The sequence below is a fragment of the Geotrypetes seraphini genome, chromosome 1 (genome assembly GCF_902459505.1).
Source record: "Geotrypetes seraphini chromosome 1, aGeoSer1.1, whole genome shotgun sequence".
Lineage (NCBI taxonomy): Eukaryota > Metazoa > Chordata > Amphibia > Gymnophiona > Dermophiidae > Geotrypetes > Geotrypetes seraphini.
This window is the reverse complement of record NC_047084.1, coordinates 370,922,956-370,937,736: the sequence shown is the minus strand read 5'-3', so window position 1 is coordinate 370,937,736 and position 14,781 is coordinate 370,922,956. Positions and strand designations below refer to the sequence as shown.

At 44.4% G+C, this 14,781-nt stretch overlaps 1 protein-coding gene across 2 annotated transcripts in view; it reads left to right on the top strand.

The window, feature by feature from the left end:
- HOPX (HOP homeobox) overlaps positions 1–13,999 on the top strand; it is a 75,524-nt gene extending 61,525 nt beyond the window's left edge. For both annotated transcript variants that reach the window (XM_033944286.1, XM_033944377.1), the window contains one exon: positions 13,657–13,999. In XM_033944286.1, coding sequence (XP_033800177.1) covers positions 13,657–13,734 — 78 coding nt within the window. In that variant the 3' untranslated portion in view covers positions 13,735–13,999. The remainder of the gene's footprint in view (positions 1–13,656) is intronic.
- The last annotated feature ends 782 nt before the right edge of the window (positions 14,000–14,781 follow it).

The window sequence follows — 14,781 nt, the reverse complement described above, 5'->3', positions numbered from 1 at the left end:
CTTCCTTCTCCCCCCTTCCCCTCTCACTCTCCTCCTCCACTGCTCTTCCCCCTTCCCCTCTCCTCCTCAACTGCTCTCCCATCAGTCCTGCTGCAGCTTTCCCTCTTCCATTTTAAGTCCAGCAGCACTCTCCTCATGTTCACAATCCAGCAGCACCTCTCTCTCTCACCTCCCTCCACCACTCAGCTCCAACAGTACTTCTCCCTCCCCTCTTCTCTACTTTGTTTCCTGGACCAACTAGCTGCAGCACCTCTCCTTTCCACCCCCAGGGCAAACAGCACCTCTCCTCTCCGACTAGCAGGGCTCCTCTCCCTTCCCTTTCCCTCCCCTCTGACTAGAAGCAGTACTTTACCCACTCACCTCCCAGGTGTAGCAACACCACTCCCTCCTCTCCTTGCCTCCTATCAGCACCCCTCCCTCTTGTCTCCCAGGTCCATCGGCACCACGCTCCCCTCCCGATGAACAGGCTCTCATTGGCTCTCATCGGCTTGTGGATTCCCTGGTCAGACTCAGCACAGCCTGACGTTCTGTGTTTGACTCCGGCTAAAAAAAGAAAAAAAACTCTGAAAAACCAGGCGATTCCTCAGGGCCTCTGCTAGGCCATCCTGCCTCCGATGATGCAACTTCCTTCTTCCTCGGAGGCGGGACAGCCTAGCAGAGGCCCTGAGGCTGCAGAAAGGAATTGACTCGCTAAAACTATGGAAGTGCAGATGCTAATCCATGCTAGTGTTACTGGGAGGGTTTAAAAATCGCCTGTTTTTTTTTTTTTTTTGGGGGGGGGGTTTCTTTTTTACTTTCTTTAGCCGGAGTCAAACACAGAACGTCAGGCTGTGCCAAGTCAGGCCGGGGAATCCACAAGCCGGTGAGAGAGTTTTTTTTTTAAAAATGTTTTGAGTTGCGGCGACAGCAGGATTCGTGATCGCGATGATAGCCGGACACGGGGAGGAGGGATGGGTTCCGAATCGGAGAGGCCAGTTTTTTAAAAATACACATCGATTCGAATCGATTCATCCAAAGTGAGTCGGTGAATCGATTTGAATCGAAAATCAGACAGCGCTACTGCTGGGTACTTGTGACCTGGACTGGCCATTGTTGGAAGCAGGATACTGGGCTAGTAGGGCAATTCTAATGTTCTTATGTCTCACATTTGCTCCAGTTTGGTTTGTCATTTGATTATATTGTGCAGAAAACATTTTTGTTTATTAAAATTTGATATTCCACCAAATGTTACAAAAGTACTCAACGGATTACATTAAAATTGCTTCAATAAAAACTGAAAGAACTTCATAATGTACAGAAAAGACCTATTTTCTTCATGAATTATATCCAGCCAGTGGCAGGTTTCTTATGGTTTCCCTGATATTTTGGCCACTAATCGTAAGATTAAAATAACCTGAAAAAATTCACAGATACAGTGCACACAGACAATCTGAAGGTCTCGTGTGCACAGTGTTATGAAAAAAGCAGTAGTACAGATGCAGGAAATGGTGTGTAAGTGAGGGGAATGTGAACTGAAAGTTAAGAACCTAAGGGGTCCTTTTACTAAGGTGCGTTAGCCTTTTTAGCGTACACTAAATATTAGTGCGCACGAAATGCTAATGCGTCCATCATATCCTATGGACGTGTTAGCATTTAGCACATGCTAAAATATCTAGCGTGCTTTATTAAAAAGACCTGTAAGTGTATAAATCATAGAGGAGAATGGAGAGGAGTACTGAAATACTTGAGGCATTTTTCCTATGGGAAAAAAAGATTGATTAGAACATGGTATAAAACTGAAAGAGAGGAGTAATGTAATGAAATCCATCTTTCCACAAAGAGAATGGCTGTGCCTTCCAAGTAGATGTGGTGGGGCAAAAACCAGAATCAACATGTAAATGGAGGCTTAGATTTAAGGTATCACAACAGGCATGGAGGTTGTTAGCTGAGATTGGGACAACGTCTGAGATTCCAGACTCGGGGACATGTCAAAAATAACTCTCACATTTTAGTTTGTAAATGAAATAGTCCTGACTCATAATCATTGAGAAACCCCATTCCCATGACTGAAAGACAAAATATTGTAAAGAATGAGTAATATTTTTTTTTTATATGTGGGAGGGAAGGATATTTGATATGAATTAGACTATGGTAAAATATTAAGCGATGTTAAAGTGTAAAATGATTTTATCTTATATTGCACTTAATGAAAGTTCAAGATTGGTTAGGGGTCCATTGACATCTTACATTTCTTCACTATGATAGGTCTTTGATCAGGAGTCAGTTTTTGTTTGTTTGCATGCACATCCAGGAAAGGGGGAGAAAGGGGGGATCATTTCTGTCTTAATTTTGTTCTTTGGGTATTTGCACTTAGGATGGGGGGGGGGGTGGATGGCAGGATATCATTAATTGGATTAGGGTAAGGTTTTATTTCTGATAATCTATGTTTGTGTGTGTTTTATTGAATAATCATTGGGTGGGAGAAAATGTTTGGTTATTAATAAGTGTAAGCTGAGTGTGCTTTTATTGTATTATTATATGTTACATTTTATGTATTGCACTATTGTAGTTTGAAAATCAATAAAGAATTAAAATAAAAAAGACTGGAAGACCATTGTCTGCTGCAAATGTATAAATGTCCAGAAAACAAGTCCAATGAGAACCCCCCCCCCCAATCAATGAGGCAGAGAGCAAACCTGATACCTTCTTTGTCATGTTTGCATCCTATAAGAACATAAGAACATAAGAACATAAGCAGTGCCTCTGCCGGTCAGACCATAGGTCCATCCTGCCCAGCAGTCCGCTCCCGCGGCGGCCCAAACAGGTCACGACCTGTCTGAATCACTAGAAGGGGCTCCCTTGCCACCTTGGTATCTCGTTTAAGTCCTGCCTTCCTATCGAAGTCCTAGCCCTCCAGTCTTGCGCATGCACGACCTGGTTGGTTTATACTCATTACCTGGTTAACATTCTATACTTGTGTTACATCCCAGCTCCTCCCTCAGTATCCCACGATCCCTTTATCCGTCAGGAATCCGTCCAATCCCTGTTTGAATCCCTGGACCGTACTCTGCTTGATCACTTCCTCTGGTAGTGCATTCCAAGTGTCCACGACCCTCTGGGTGAAAAAAAACTTCCTTGCATTTGTTTTGAACCTATCTCCCTTCAGTTTCTCAGAATGCCCCCTTGTATTTGCTGTCCCCTTTAGTCTGAAGAATCTGTCCCTATCCACCCTCTCTATGCCCCTCATGATCTTGAAGGTCTCTATCATATCTCCCCTGAGCCTCCTTTTCTCCAGAGAGAAGAGCCCCAGCCTTTCCAGCCTCTCGGCGTATGAGCAGTGTTCCAGCCCTCTTACCATTCTCGTTGCTCTCCTTTGGACTCTCTCAAGTACCGCCATGTCCTTCTTGAGGTGTGGCGACCAATACTGAACGCAGTATTCCAGATGCGGACGCACCATCGCTCGATACAATGGCATGATGACTTCCCGTGTTCTGGTTGTTATGCCCTTCTTTATGATGCCCAGCATCCTGTTGGCTTTTTTCGAGGCTGCTGCGCACTGTGCAGATGGCTTCAGTGATGCATCCACCAACACACCCAAGTCTCTCTCGAGTCTGCTGTCTCCCAACAATACCCCCCCCCAATTTGTAGCTGAACAACGGGTTCTTTTTCCCTATATGCATGACCTTGCATTTGTCCACGTTGAAGCGCATTTGCCATTTGTTTGCCCAGTCTTCCAGCTTGTCCAGGTCCCTTTGTAGGTCCTCACACTCCTCCCTGGTCCTAACTCTGCCGCACAGTTTGGTATCGTCTGCGAATTTTATAACCTCACACTTTGCCTCCTTTTCCAGGTCATTTATGAATATGTTAAAAAGCAACGGCCCCAGCACCGATCCCTGTGGCACACCGCTCGTGACTCCCCGCCAGTCAGAAAATTGACCCTTTACTCCAACCCTCTGCAGTCTACCCGACAACCAGTGTTTGATCCATCTGTGCACATCCCCTCCCACCCCGTGGTTCCACAGCTTCTTAAGTAGCCTTTCATGTGGCACCTTGTCGAAAGCCTTCTGAAAATCGAGGTAAATGATGTCTATGGGCTCCCCATTGTCCACCCGACTGCTTATTCCCTCAAAGAAGTACAGAAGGTTCGTTAGGCACGACCTTCCCTTGCAGAATCCATGCTGGCTTGTTCTCAGTAGGCCATTCCTCTCGATGTGCTCGCAAATGGCGTCCTTGATCATAGCTTCCACCATCTTCCCTATAATTGAAGTCAGGCTCACCGGCCTGTAGTTCCCGGGGTCACCCCTCGATCCCTTCTTGAAGATGGGTGTGACATTTGCCAATTTCCAGTCCTCTGGTACCTCACCAGTTTTCAAGGATAGGTTGCAAACATGCTGGATTGTGCCCGCTATTTCCTGTCTTAGTTCCTTCAGAACCCTTGGGTGGATCCCGTCCACCTATGTGTTCCTATGATGCATCTCAACCATGCAGAACCCAAGAAATCTCATGCCACAGGTGTCCTGGGTGACTGCATCCTTAGCATGCTGAATCTCATAATATAAAATTTCATTGTGAAGCAGTGACTACTGAGTGTCTAGTATGGTGGTAGAGGGAAGAGGAAAAGGAAAGAGAGAAATAAGAAAGAGGAATCTGCTATATGTTAAGGATGGGGATAGGAGGCAGATCATGGTGGAAAAGCAGTGACTGGGAAACTTAGGGCTCCTTTTAGTAAAGGGAGCTTTTCATCCTTCCTTCCTATCCCCCTGTGTAGCAGTTTTCCATTTCTCCCTTCCATCCCCCTATGCAGCACCTCCATACCCGACTGACTCCCCCCCTCCATGATATTTTTTGTGGCCTGTTCCGCCAGGGTTTCTCTTTGCCATGTCATCAGTGATGCTATCAGTAACACGGTAGAGGGAAGGCCCTGGCAGGCCATAGAAGCCTGTTCAGAGAATTTTCTCATTGTCGGCAGCTTTAACTCACTGCTCTGCCGGCATTGGGCCTTCCTCCTGCTTCCACAAAGGCAGGACCCGGCAGAGAGGAAGCCCTGACACCAACAGAGCAGTGAGCTCCTGGACCATGACACCGATCCCGGGAGCCACCCCCTTTAGGTCTGCACCCGGGGTGGACTGCCTCCTCCCCCCTTGGTACGCCACTGGATCTTGGGTGTCCAACTAACTTTACCAAAACATCAGGCAAAAACATACAGCTTTGAGGTAGTGCTTCTGTCCTGAGGTTATACAGTACTGGATAAACCCTGTAGAGTTCACATCTCACATATTCTTTACTTTTGGCTGTGATCTCTTTTAATAAATACCAAGTTTCTGAGTTTTATCAAAATTTGATATCCTGCCAGTCACAAAATTTCTAAGTGGCTTACAATAAAATTATATAAAAAAAAGTAAAAACGGGTAGTGAATAAGAAAACAACATGGCATTGGGAAACACAAAAGGTGAGGGAAGGTCTTAAAGCTCAATCTGAATGGCCGAGTTCGACTTGTAAATAACAGTCTTTTAGAAGTTAGGGGTTTCCCGTTCGCTGGAAAACCATATATCTTTTTCTTCCAACTCTCTCCATTCAGGGATCTTCTTTCACACAAACTCTCTCAGCAGGGGTGTGGAACTTGGGAATTCCCAGACACAAATTCAGACAACTCCCACTAGAGACAAATCTCAATTTTATTATCAGATGTAGCTACAAATGAGCCTGGGCTATGTTCACAAAGCATGTCACAGGTCGAACTGAATTGCTATTTTATACATTCCTTTTCTTCCAGTGACCACCCTATCACCCTTTTATAGTTAGTTTCTTACTGCGTTGTCAAGAGACAATAAACTAGATGATGGATAATCTATGGTTCCATTGCTCATCATATTGTTTTTATAACACTTCTAGCTGGAAACATACTGTTAACAAGCGGGGGAAGGAAAGCCTATGCAGGAAAACATGCAGGTGCACTCTTTATAATGCTAACTAATTTTAACCACAAAGTTTCAAAGAGGGCATATCAAATTCAAGTTGGGAAATGTAGGTGAATGCAAACATCAATCCTTTAGTCACCCAACATCCTGTTTTATACAGCACTAGCTGATGCCCCGGCATTGCACGGGTATTTAATTATAGCAATAACACTGTAAATGGATTCAAATAAATATACTTTATAGTGGTGAAAGAAATTATTTTTTTACAGCTTTATAAAAAGTACAATATTCAAATAATAATGTGAAATATTTGACAAAATGAATACAATACAACTAACACAAAACTTGATTATAAACAACATTTTTAGTTTCACCTCCAGGAGCAAGAACATATACATTCTTGGGTGAACCCACCCTTGAGCAAGCAACATAGAGTTGTCCATGGTAAAAACAGGGGGATCTTAAATCCACTCCACAGTATGTAATAGTCTGTCCTTGTGATTTGTTGATTGTGATAGAGAATGCAAGTCTCACTGGAATTTGCAATCTCTTAAACTGAAAAGGAAGATCTGTTGGAATAAGTGGTATCCGCGGGATAAATACGGTTTCACCTTGTCCCTTTCCGGTTAAGATAGTCGCTTCAATTACATTGGACAGTAACCTCTTTACACAAAGCCTTGTGCCATTGCAAAGTTTTGGTGGGTCAAGGTTGCTAAGTAAAATAACTGCTTTTTACATTTTTTCCATTGACATGAATGGGTGAAATATGATTTTATGTTTGTAGCTCCGCCCACGTGTGCAGGTGGGCTGCGAGACCCCCAGAACATATCACCCCAGGTAGTGAGGGATCTGCATATCAAGTTTCGTTCAAATCGGTCCCACAGTTTTTTACATTTTTCCCATTGACTTGAATGGGTGAAATCAGATTTTCTGTTTGTAGCTCCGCCCACGTGTGCAGGTGGGCCGCGAGACCCCCAGAACATATCACCCCAGGTAGTGAGGGATCTGCATACCAAGTTTCGTTCAAATCGGTCCCACAGCTTTTTACATTATTTCCATTGACTTGAATGGGTGAAATCTGATTTTCTGTTTGTAGCTCCGCCCACGTGTGCAGGTGGGCAGCGAGACCCCCAGAACATATCACCCCAGGTAGTGAGGGATCTGCATACCAAGTTTCGTTCAAATCGGGCAAGCCGTTTTTTGCGTTGGCAGCTTTTTACATTTTTTCCATTGACATGAATGGGTGAAATCTGATTTTCTGTTTGTAGCTCCGCCCACGTGTGCAGGTGGGCCGCGAGACCCCCAGAACATATCATCCCAGGTAGTGAGGGATCTGCATACCAAGTTTCGTTCAAATCGGTCAAGCCGTTTTTGCGTGATCGCGGCACATACACACATACACACATACATACCTCCGATTTTATATATATAGATAGCAAATTGTTTTTCAAAACTTGGTACACGGCTATGAACTTCATGGTACTGTAACAGTGCCCGTCACTTAAACCTTACTGGTACCGAACATCTAGCATTTTTTCTTTTTCATAGTGGAATATTTCCTTACAGTGCCTTCTCCTGTCATTAAAATCTGGGCGAGTATTTCTGTCTCTTTTCCTTTGACTTGTATTTCAAACTCCTGAGTTTTTCTTTACTTTAGCAGTCGGGCAGAGGGGTGGGAAAAACCTCCAATTTTCACATACACTTCATGAGCAGACAATAACTTAAATACAAGGGAGGCTTCACACAGAACACAAACTACTTAGGCCCAAAAGCTGAGCCCTAAGCACACACTGCTTCAGTCAGTACAGCTATACAAATCCATACCCTGGAGATCTCTGGCTTATATAAGGGAGGCAGAACCACTGCAGCTATTCCAGCAGGGGATGCTATGGAAGAGTGGTATACACCCCAATGAAGACAAGTTGGCATGGTCCTGGATTCAGGAGCATATTGCACTAATTATTATTATTATTATTTTTTAATCGTTTTCCCAAGGGAGCTCAGAACGCTTTACATGAATTTATTCAGGCACTGAAGCATTTTTTTTCTTGAATGGATCCTTACATATGAAAATAAGACAATATAAAATTTGAGAAATTTAATTAAAAATGCAGCATGCTAAATAGAGAATGACACGGTGAAAAAATTGGTCCCCGTCACCGCCCCGTCACCGTCTCACCATCCTCTGCACCGCCCCGTCACCGCCATTCCATTCACCGCCCCGTCACCGCCACTGCCATCCCATTCACCGCCCCGTCACCGCCACTGCAACCCCATTCACCGCCCCGTCACCGTCACCGTCGCATACATAAAAGCCTCAAACGGGTACGATTTTATATAATTTTCTTTATTTACGTTTAAAGGAAACATTCAGTAAAACTTTAAAACTTTAAAACTTTGTTTAATATTACTTAAAAACTTTAAAACTTTAAAACTTTGTTTAATATTACTTAAAAACTATACAAAAACAAAACACGACATGTACTTTTAATAGTTCTTATTTTTTAACCCGTGGATGAACAACAAATCATCCACAATCTCTGGATTCAGTCTAGTTCTCCTTTCTTCCACAGTCCTTCCTGCAATAGAGAATGCCCTCTCTGAAGATGTGCTGGTAGCTGGAATGCACAGTATCCCTCGTGCAACTTTTGCTAATTTAGGCCAGCATTTCTGTTTATTTCTCCAAAATCTTAAAACCTCAGAAACAACTATTGAAAATAGACAGATATAAATTCTCAAAACTGACACATTTTGATCACTAAATTTAAAAATAGTTATTTTTCATAAAATTTTTCAATCACTGATCTTCCACCACCCCTTGGACTAGCTATACACAGACATAAAACGACACAGTCCTACATGAAAAGGGGTTGTAAATAAAAAAAACCAGCTCAGTGCTGCAAGAGTATCCCAGCCAGACTTCATTACAGAGCTGGTTTTTTTTTTTCACAAAAACAGTCCTAATTGAAACCTCTAATATGGCTTACTAAAAGAGACTAGCTTAGCTACTCTTTCCAATAGCATACATTAAATAGAAATGGTTTAAGAATAATTTTGAATTTATCTTACTGCCTGTAGGTGGAAAGGGCTACGCACACACCTATCTGTTAGTATGCAGCGCTATAGCTGCCCTAAATAGTTAGCACCAATGGTTCTGTAAGGGGGAGACGGACTGCCTCCCACCCTCCCTCCTTAAAACCCATAGTACATAATTGTGCATTCTAAATTGCAAAAACAAACCAACCCCCAAACAGTAAAATAAAGCTGGACAGTCCGGAAATTAACTTTCTCTCGCCCTCTTAATCCCCAGCCTCTAAACGTTTCCATACTATCAAACTCCCCACATCCTACCTTCGTACTCTTCGCTGTCACCGAAACTGAGCAGCAGCGGCTCTTTGATAGCGTGCGGGTCGCCGAAACTCCTACACCTCGCCTAAAACCCAACCTTGAAGACGTCCCGCACCGACGTCCCGCCCTCCTCTGACGCAGCTTCGCCTCACGCCCTCCCCCCCCCCCTCTGACGGAACTTCCTGTTTCCGGGAGGGCAGGCGCGGCAGAGGGAAAGCTCCGGGGCCGTCGCAGGCCGGTGATCTCGAAAACAAGTTCGGAGGTAGGGCTGGTGGGGGTTGAGATGGAGGGGGGGATGTGGTGCTATGGGGGGGGGGAGGAAGAGCGAGAGAAAGAAAGGGAAAGGGAGTTCTTAAACTATATGTCCCATTTTGTGTCTGTTCACGAACACGGTGAAACACGGGTGAATAGCGGTTCTTAGAAGGGGGGACATTGGCCTGCGGGGACAAAGTCATTCACCGTTTCCGCGGTCGGTGAATGACCTTGTCCCCGTCACCGCAGCGACTACTATTTTTCTTCCCCGTTTTCGGCGGTGACCCGCGGTCTAAATTCGGTGGCCGCGGGTAAACCGTCACCGTGTCATTCTCTAATGCTAAAGTTATCAGTCAAAAATAAAGAATTTGTAGTTTTTTAAAATGAAGAATTCCCCCCACCCCCTAAGAGTATTGTTAAAATATATGAATACAGTTAAAGGCCACATTCTTTATACTGTCTCTGCTCACTCTCTTCTCATGACTATTCTGGAGGCATAACCTAATAAAGCAGTGGGCTGGGACCAGCAGAGAAGTAGCATAACGGTTAGTGCAGTGGCCTGAGAATCAGGGGAACTGAGTTGGATAACCACTATAGCTCCTTTTGATTCTGGGCAAGTCACCTAACCCTCCATTGCTCCAGGTACAAAATAAGTACCTGTATATAATATGTAAACTGCTTTGATTGTCTAATGTCCCCTTCAGGGCAGCTCTGGGTCCAGGGCCCAAACTGGCTGGAGTCCTCCCAAAGGCAGTCTCTATTGATGCCTTGGTTAGTGCTCGGTGCCTCCACCTGGTGATAAGAAGTGTTAGTGGGTTGGTTCATCCTCTTTTCCCCCCAGGAAAATTAAAAAAAAACTTAGGTTGGCTAATAAACAAGTTTATTTGATCAATATAGGACTAATCATAAAGCCATTTAGCATAAGCAACTTTCACCAGTTTCAATATGCACACACTTAAACCAATACTTATGCAGTTAACCCAACAGCGTTAGTCTGTGTTTCAGATATCCAAAACCATTAGCTCATAGTTTTTTGAACCTTTAAACCTTCTTCCAAACTTCTCAGTTTAGTCAATATGTGGACGTGGCTGTGTGATTAAATTCCTCTCCTTTCCAATCCACTCTCATCCAGTTCCCAAAATCTAAGCCATCCGTTGAAGCTCTCAGGGGTAGATGGCTTCTGTTCTTCCAGGCTGGTGACCCTGCTCCTGCTGTAGTTTTCTAGTTATTCTTGAGCTCTGAGGACCGCTATCCTTCTAAGAGCTCTCCTCTTCTGCTGTTTTTATGGAGCCTTCTCCCTTGTTGGGCTTCTGGTACCAATCACACCCTGGTAGCCTAGTTCCTCCGTTGGGCTACTAGTACCAACCGCAATCTGGTAGCCTTGTCCCTCTTCAAGAAGAGCCTCTGGGGTAGTTCCCTGCTGGGCTTCAAACTACCAGCCCTCAAAAGAACTCTGCAACCACTAACAGGGTACCCTCTAGAGGGCTACCTCTGTTCTTCCTGGCCCTTAGGCACCAAATACATCCACAAGCCCTTTTCTTCTACCCTGAGCTGTTCCCAAAGGCCACGTGCCTTGAGCTTAACTTCTTTCTTTGGCTCTGAGCTTGGAAAAGAGACAGCTGAGGGGAGATATGACTGAAGTCTGCAAAATCCTGAGTGGAGTAGAACGGGTACAAGTGGATCGATTTTTCACTCTGTCAAAAATTACAAAGACTAGGGAACACTCGATGAAGTTACAGGGAAATACTTTTAAAACCAATAGGAGGAATTTTTTTTTTTTTACTCAGAGAATAGTTAAGCTCTGGAACGTATTGCCAGAGGATGTGGCAAGAGCGGATAGCGTAGCTGGTTTTAAGAAAGGTTTGGCAATTTCCTGGAGAAAAAGTCCATAGTCTGTTATTGAGAAAGACATGTGGGAAGCCACTGCTTGCCCTGTATTGGTAGCATAGAATATTGCTACTCCTTGGGTTTTAGCCAGGTACTAGTGACCTGGATTGGCCACCTTGAGAACTGGCTACTGGGCTTGATGGACCATTGGTCTGACCCAGTAAGGCTATTCTTATGTTCTTAATGCACAGATATAACTCTCCACAACGCAAAACTAATTTCTACTAAACTCCAAATCAGCTCAACTTGGGGTTATTATGCCTCAGCACCATTTCTTCCCTCTTTTGAACTTAAAGGGAGTAGATTTCTACTTCCCCTGTTCTGATTCAACTGCTCTCAGTTTATATCACCACATTCATTTGGGCCCACAAGCTTTATTCACATTCATGAAAAAGTCCCTTAAAAGGAATAAAATTCCCTCTAAATGTCTGTGTGTTCACCACTCAGTGCATGATTTGCATAAGGTGCTATCCAAACTCCTCGGCTAAACTGGATGCAATTCTCCTGCATCACAAATAGATGGCAGTCAGAACTGTTCTCATTCAGCTTCAATGTAAACAGATAATATGTAGAAATAAAAAGAAATAAAACAAAATAAAAGGAATCCAAGTGATACCTTTTTATTGGGCTAACTAGAGCATGGTTAGATTAGCTTTTGAAGGTAATCCTTCTTCTTCATATTAGAAATAAATGCTGATTTTAAACCAGCTATCCCAGGATACAGAAAGAGGAGCCTAAGACCTGATTGGCTCATATGCCTAGGCATCTGAGCCTATCAGGACCTTAGGCTCCTCCCTGTGCATCACATGATGCATCAAGAAGAGAAAGGCCCTCCTGCTCTCTTCAAACATGCGGGGGGGAGAGAGGTTCAGGGGAGCATCCAGTGGCAGGAGGGAGTGGGCATTCCTTCTGCCTTTATTTGGGGAGGAAGGGGGTAGGGGATAGTTTGGGGGTGGCACCTGCTTTGGGGGTAGGCTTCTGTTGGCATACTGCTGATTTTCGCTGGTGCGGGAGAGGGGGTTGCTTCCCAGTGCCAGTTCATTGGGGAGAATGTTGGAGAGGGCTCTCATTGCCTGGGGGGGGGTGGGGGGGGCTTTTTTGATGGGGCAGTTGTGTGTGTGGAGGTATGGCACTTTTTTTGGATCACTAAAAACAATCACTATTTTTTGTGCATCAGGAAGCCATGTTAGCGCATCAATCAGTCTGCTAGTTTACATGGCATTTCAATATTAATGAGCTTATTTGTATGGCCAGATTGGCGAATGAGGGATCCTGCAGAAAACCACACGATGAGCCGTTTTCTGCATCAGGTTGGCAAATCTAATCGTCGCTAAACCAGTCCAGCGTGTATCCCGCGCTGAAATCCTTTGTAAAGGTAGCAGCCAGTGGTGTACCCGGGCCGGCACGTAGGAGCGAGCTTTTCGTGCTGCCAGCTGGCCCTGCACTGCTCAATGATAGGTTCTCGCGGTAGCCTATCAAGAAGCGGTGTAGGGCCAGCCGGCAGCATGAAAAGCTTGCTCCTGCGTGCCGGCCCAGGTGCACCACTGGCTGCCGGCTACCTTTACAAAGGATTTCAGCATGGGATACACGCTGGACCACCAGGGAACAGGTACGCAAGGGAGGGAAGGAGGGAGGGTGGTAATTATTAGTGGTTTCAGTTAAGGGTAAGGGTTAATCTGCTGGCTGGGTTAGATGGCAGAGGGGAGTATGGGACAATCAAGCCATTGTGACATCACTGGCTCTTTTTAGGGGGAAGAGGGTATAGGGAAGGAAGGTGGGACAGTATTCAGAGCCTGGCAACGAAGGGGGCTTGGTTCACAGCCTTGTAGGGAATGGGACTGAGTGCAGGGCAGAGAGGGAAGGGAGCTGGGTGCAGAACTTGGTAGGGAGGGGGGGCTGAGTGCAGAATCTTGTAGGGGAGGGCATAACGGAGGGGACACTGGATACAGATCCTGGCAGGGCATGGCACTTGAATATTAAGCCCCCAACTTATATTCGAGTCAACCATTTTTCTTCCTTTTTTGGAGGAAAAATGGGGGTCTTGACTCTCGAACAAGAGTTACACAAACACAGGACATGGCTGAGGAAGGAGCATTTGGCATAGGCAAGCCTAGTCACCACCAAATTTCTAGGTGCCATGGCAAACGGGGCTTTGTCAAACTTTGCTCAACCTGCTTTTTTTCTTCTGGTATGTTAATTACTTCTGCTTCTATATTTTGCTTGCCACCTAATGCACGTTTCTTAATACTTGATTTTCCTTTTTTGGTCCAGCTCTGGTTCAAGAAGCGCCTTGCAAAATGGCGAGAATCCGAAGGTCTTCCTGCAAAATGTGGGTCTGTCACAGACTGAGCGAATATGTCTTCCTGCCTCAGCATGTTCCAGAGCTGGATATTTATCAAGCACAGTTTCCTTTTTATTATTTTCTTTTAGTGATTATAAACTTTTCTCATGCTTTTTTTTTTTTGTGTGTCTGAAAATTAACATGCTATTTAAAGGACTGTTTATTTAACATGTACATATGCAGAAAAAGAAACCTTATTGTATAAGATTGTACACATTTATTTCAGTGTAAAATAACTTGGAAAGAGTAATGTAATATAGCTTTTAAGTAGTGGTTGGTGTATCTCTTTCTTCTGTTATTTATGTCCAGAGCCCACGTGCTGGAAATCAGAGTGGTGAACAGAACCAAACTTAGAACTGTAATTATTATTATGATTTTGTGTATGAAGCGTTTCACAGAAACACACACATAACACAAGGTTTCTGCTCATGGAGCCTACAATCTAGTCAAGACAGATTTACAAGACATATACAGACAGAACACTAATACCATGCTTAGAAAAAAAACAACAGGGAAACTGGGAAGAACTAACATCAGCTGGGTTATAAGTGGAATTGAATCAAGATAAGGTAATTTAAATTGAATGAAGTTGCAAGAAATGAGGCTTCCCAGGAAGCTACATCAAAAAGAGATTAGGCAGGGCTTGCCTGAAGACACAAATCACCAACCCCTCTCAGTCTATAACATGGACCTAGATGCACTAAAGATACAGACTGGATCGCTGTTGGGTGACTCTCCAGCAGCGATCAATGAGCTGTCAAGTTTGCATGCAAATGATTTGCACGGAGATGCAAATCATTTACATGCAAATATGTCCGATCAATTGCGCAGAGCCCTAACAACAGTGACAGGGGAAGCAGCTTCCTGTCACTGCTGTTAGGTCTTCTTTTTTTAATGGCACAGATGTTGTGTGTGTATTACGCATGCACAATCTCCCAATAAAAAAAATTGAAAAAAGCCCCCCTTCCATGCCATGGCCCCTTTGCACCACACACCCCTGAGCCACCGTCCTACCCCCCAAACCCCAAAAAATGGCAGGAGGGATGTCCAATCCC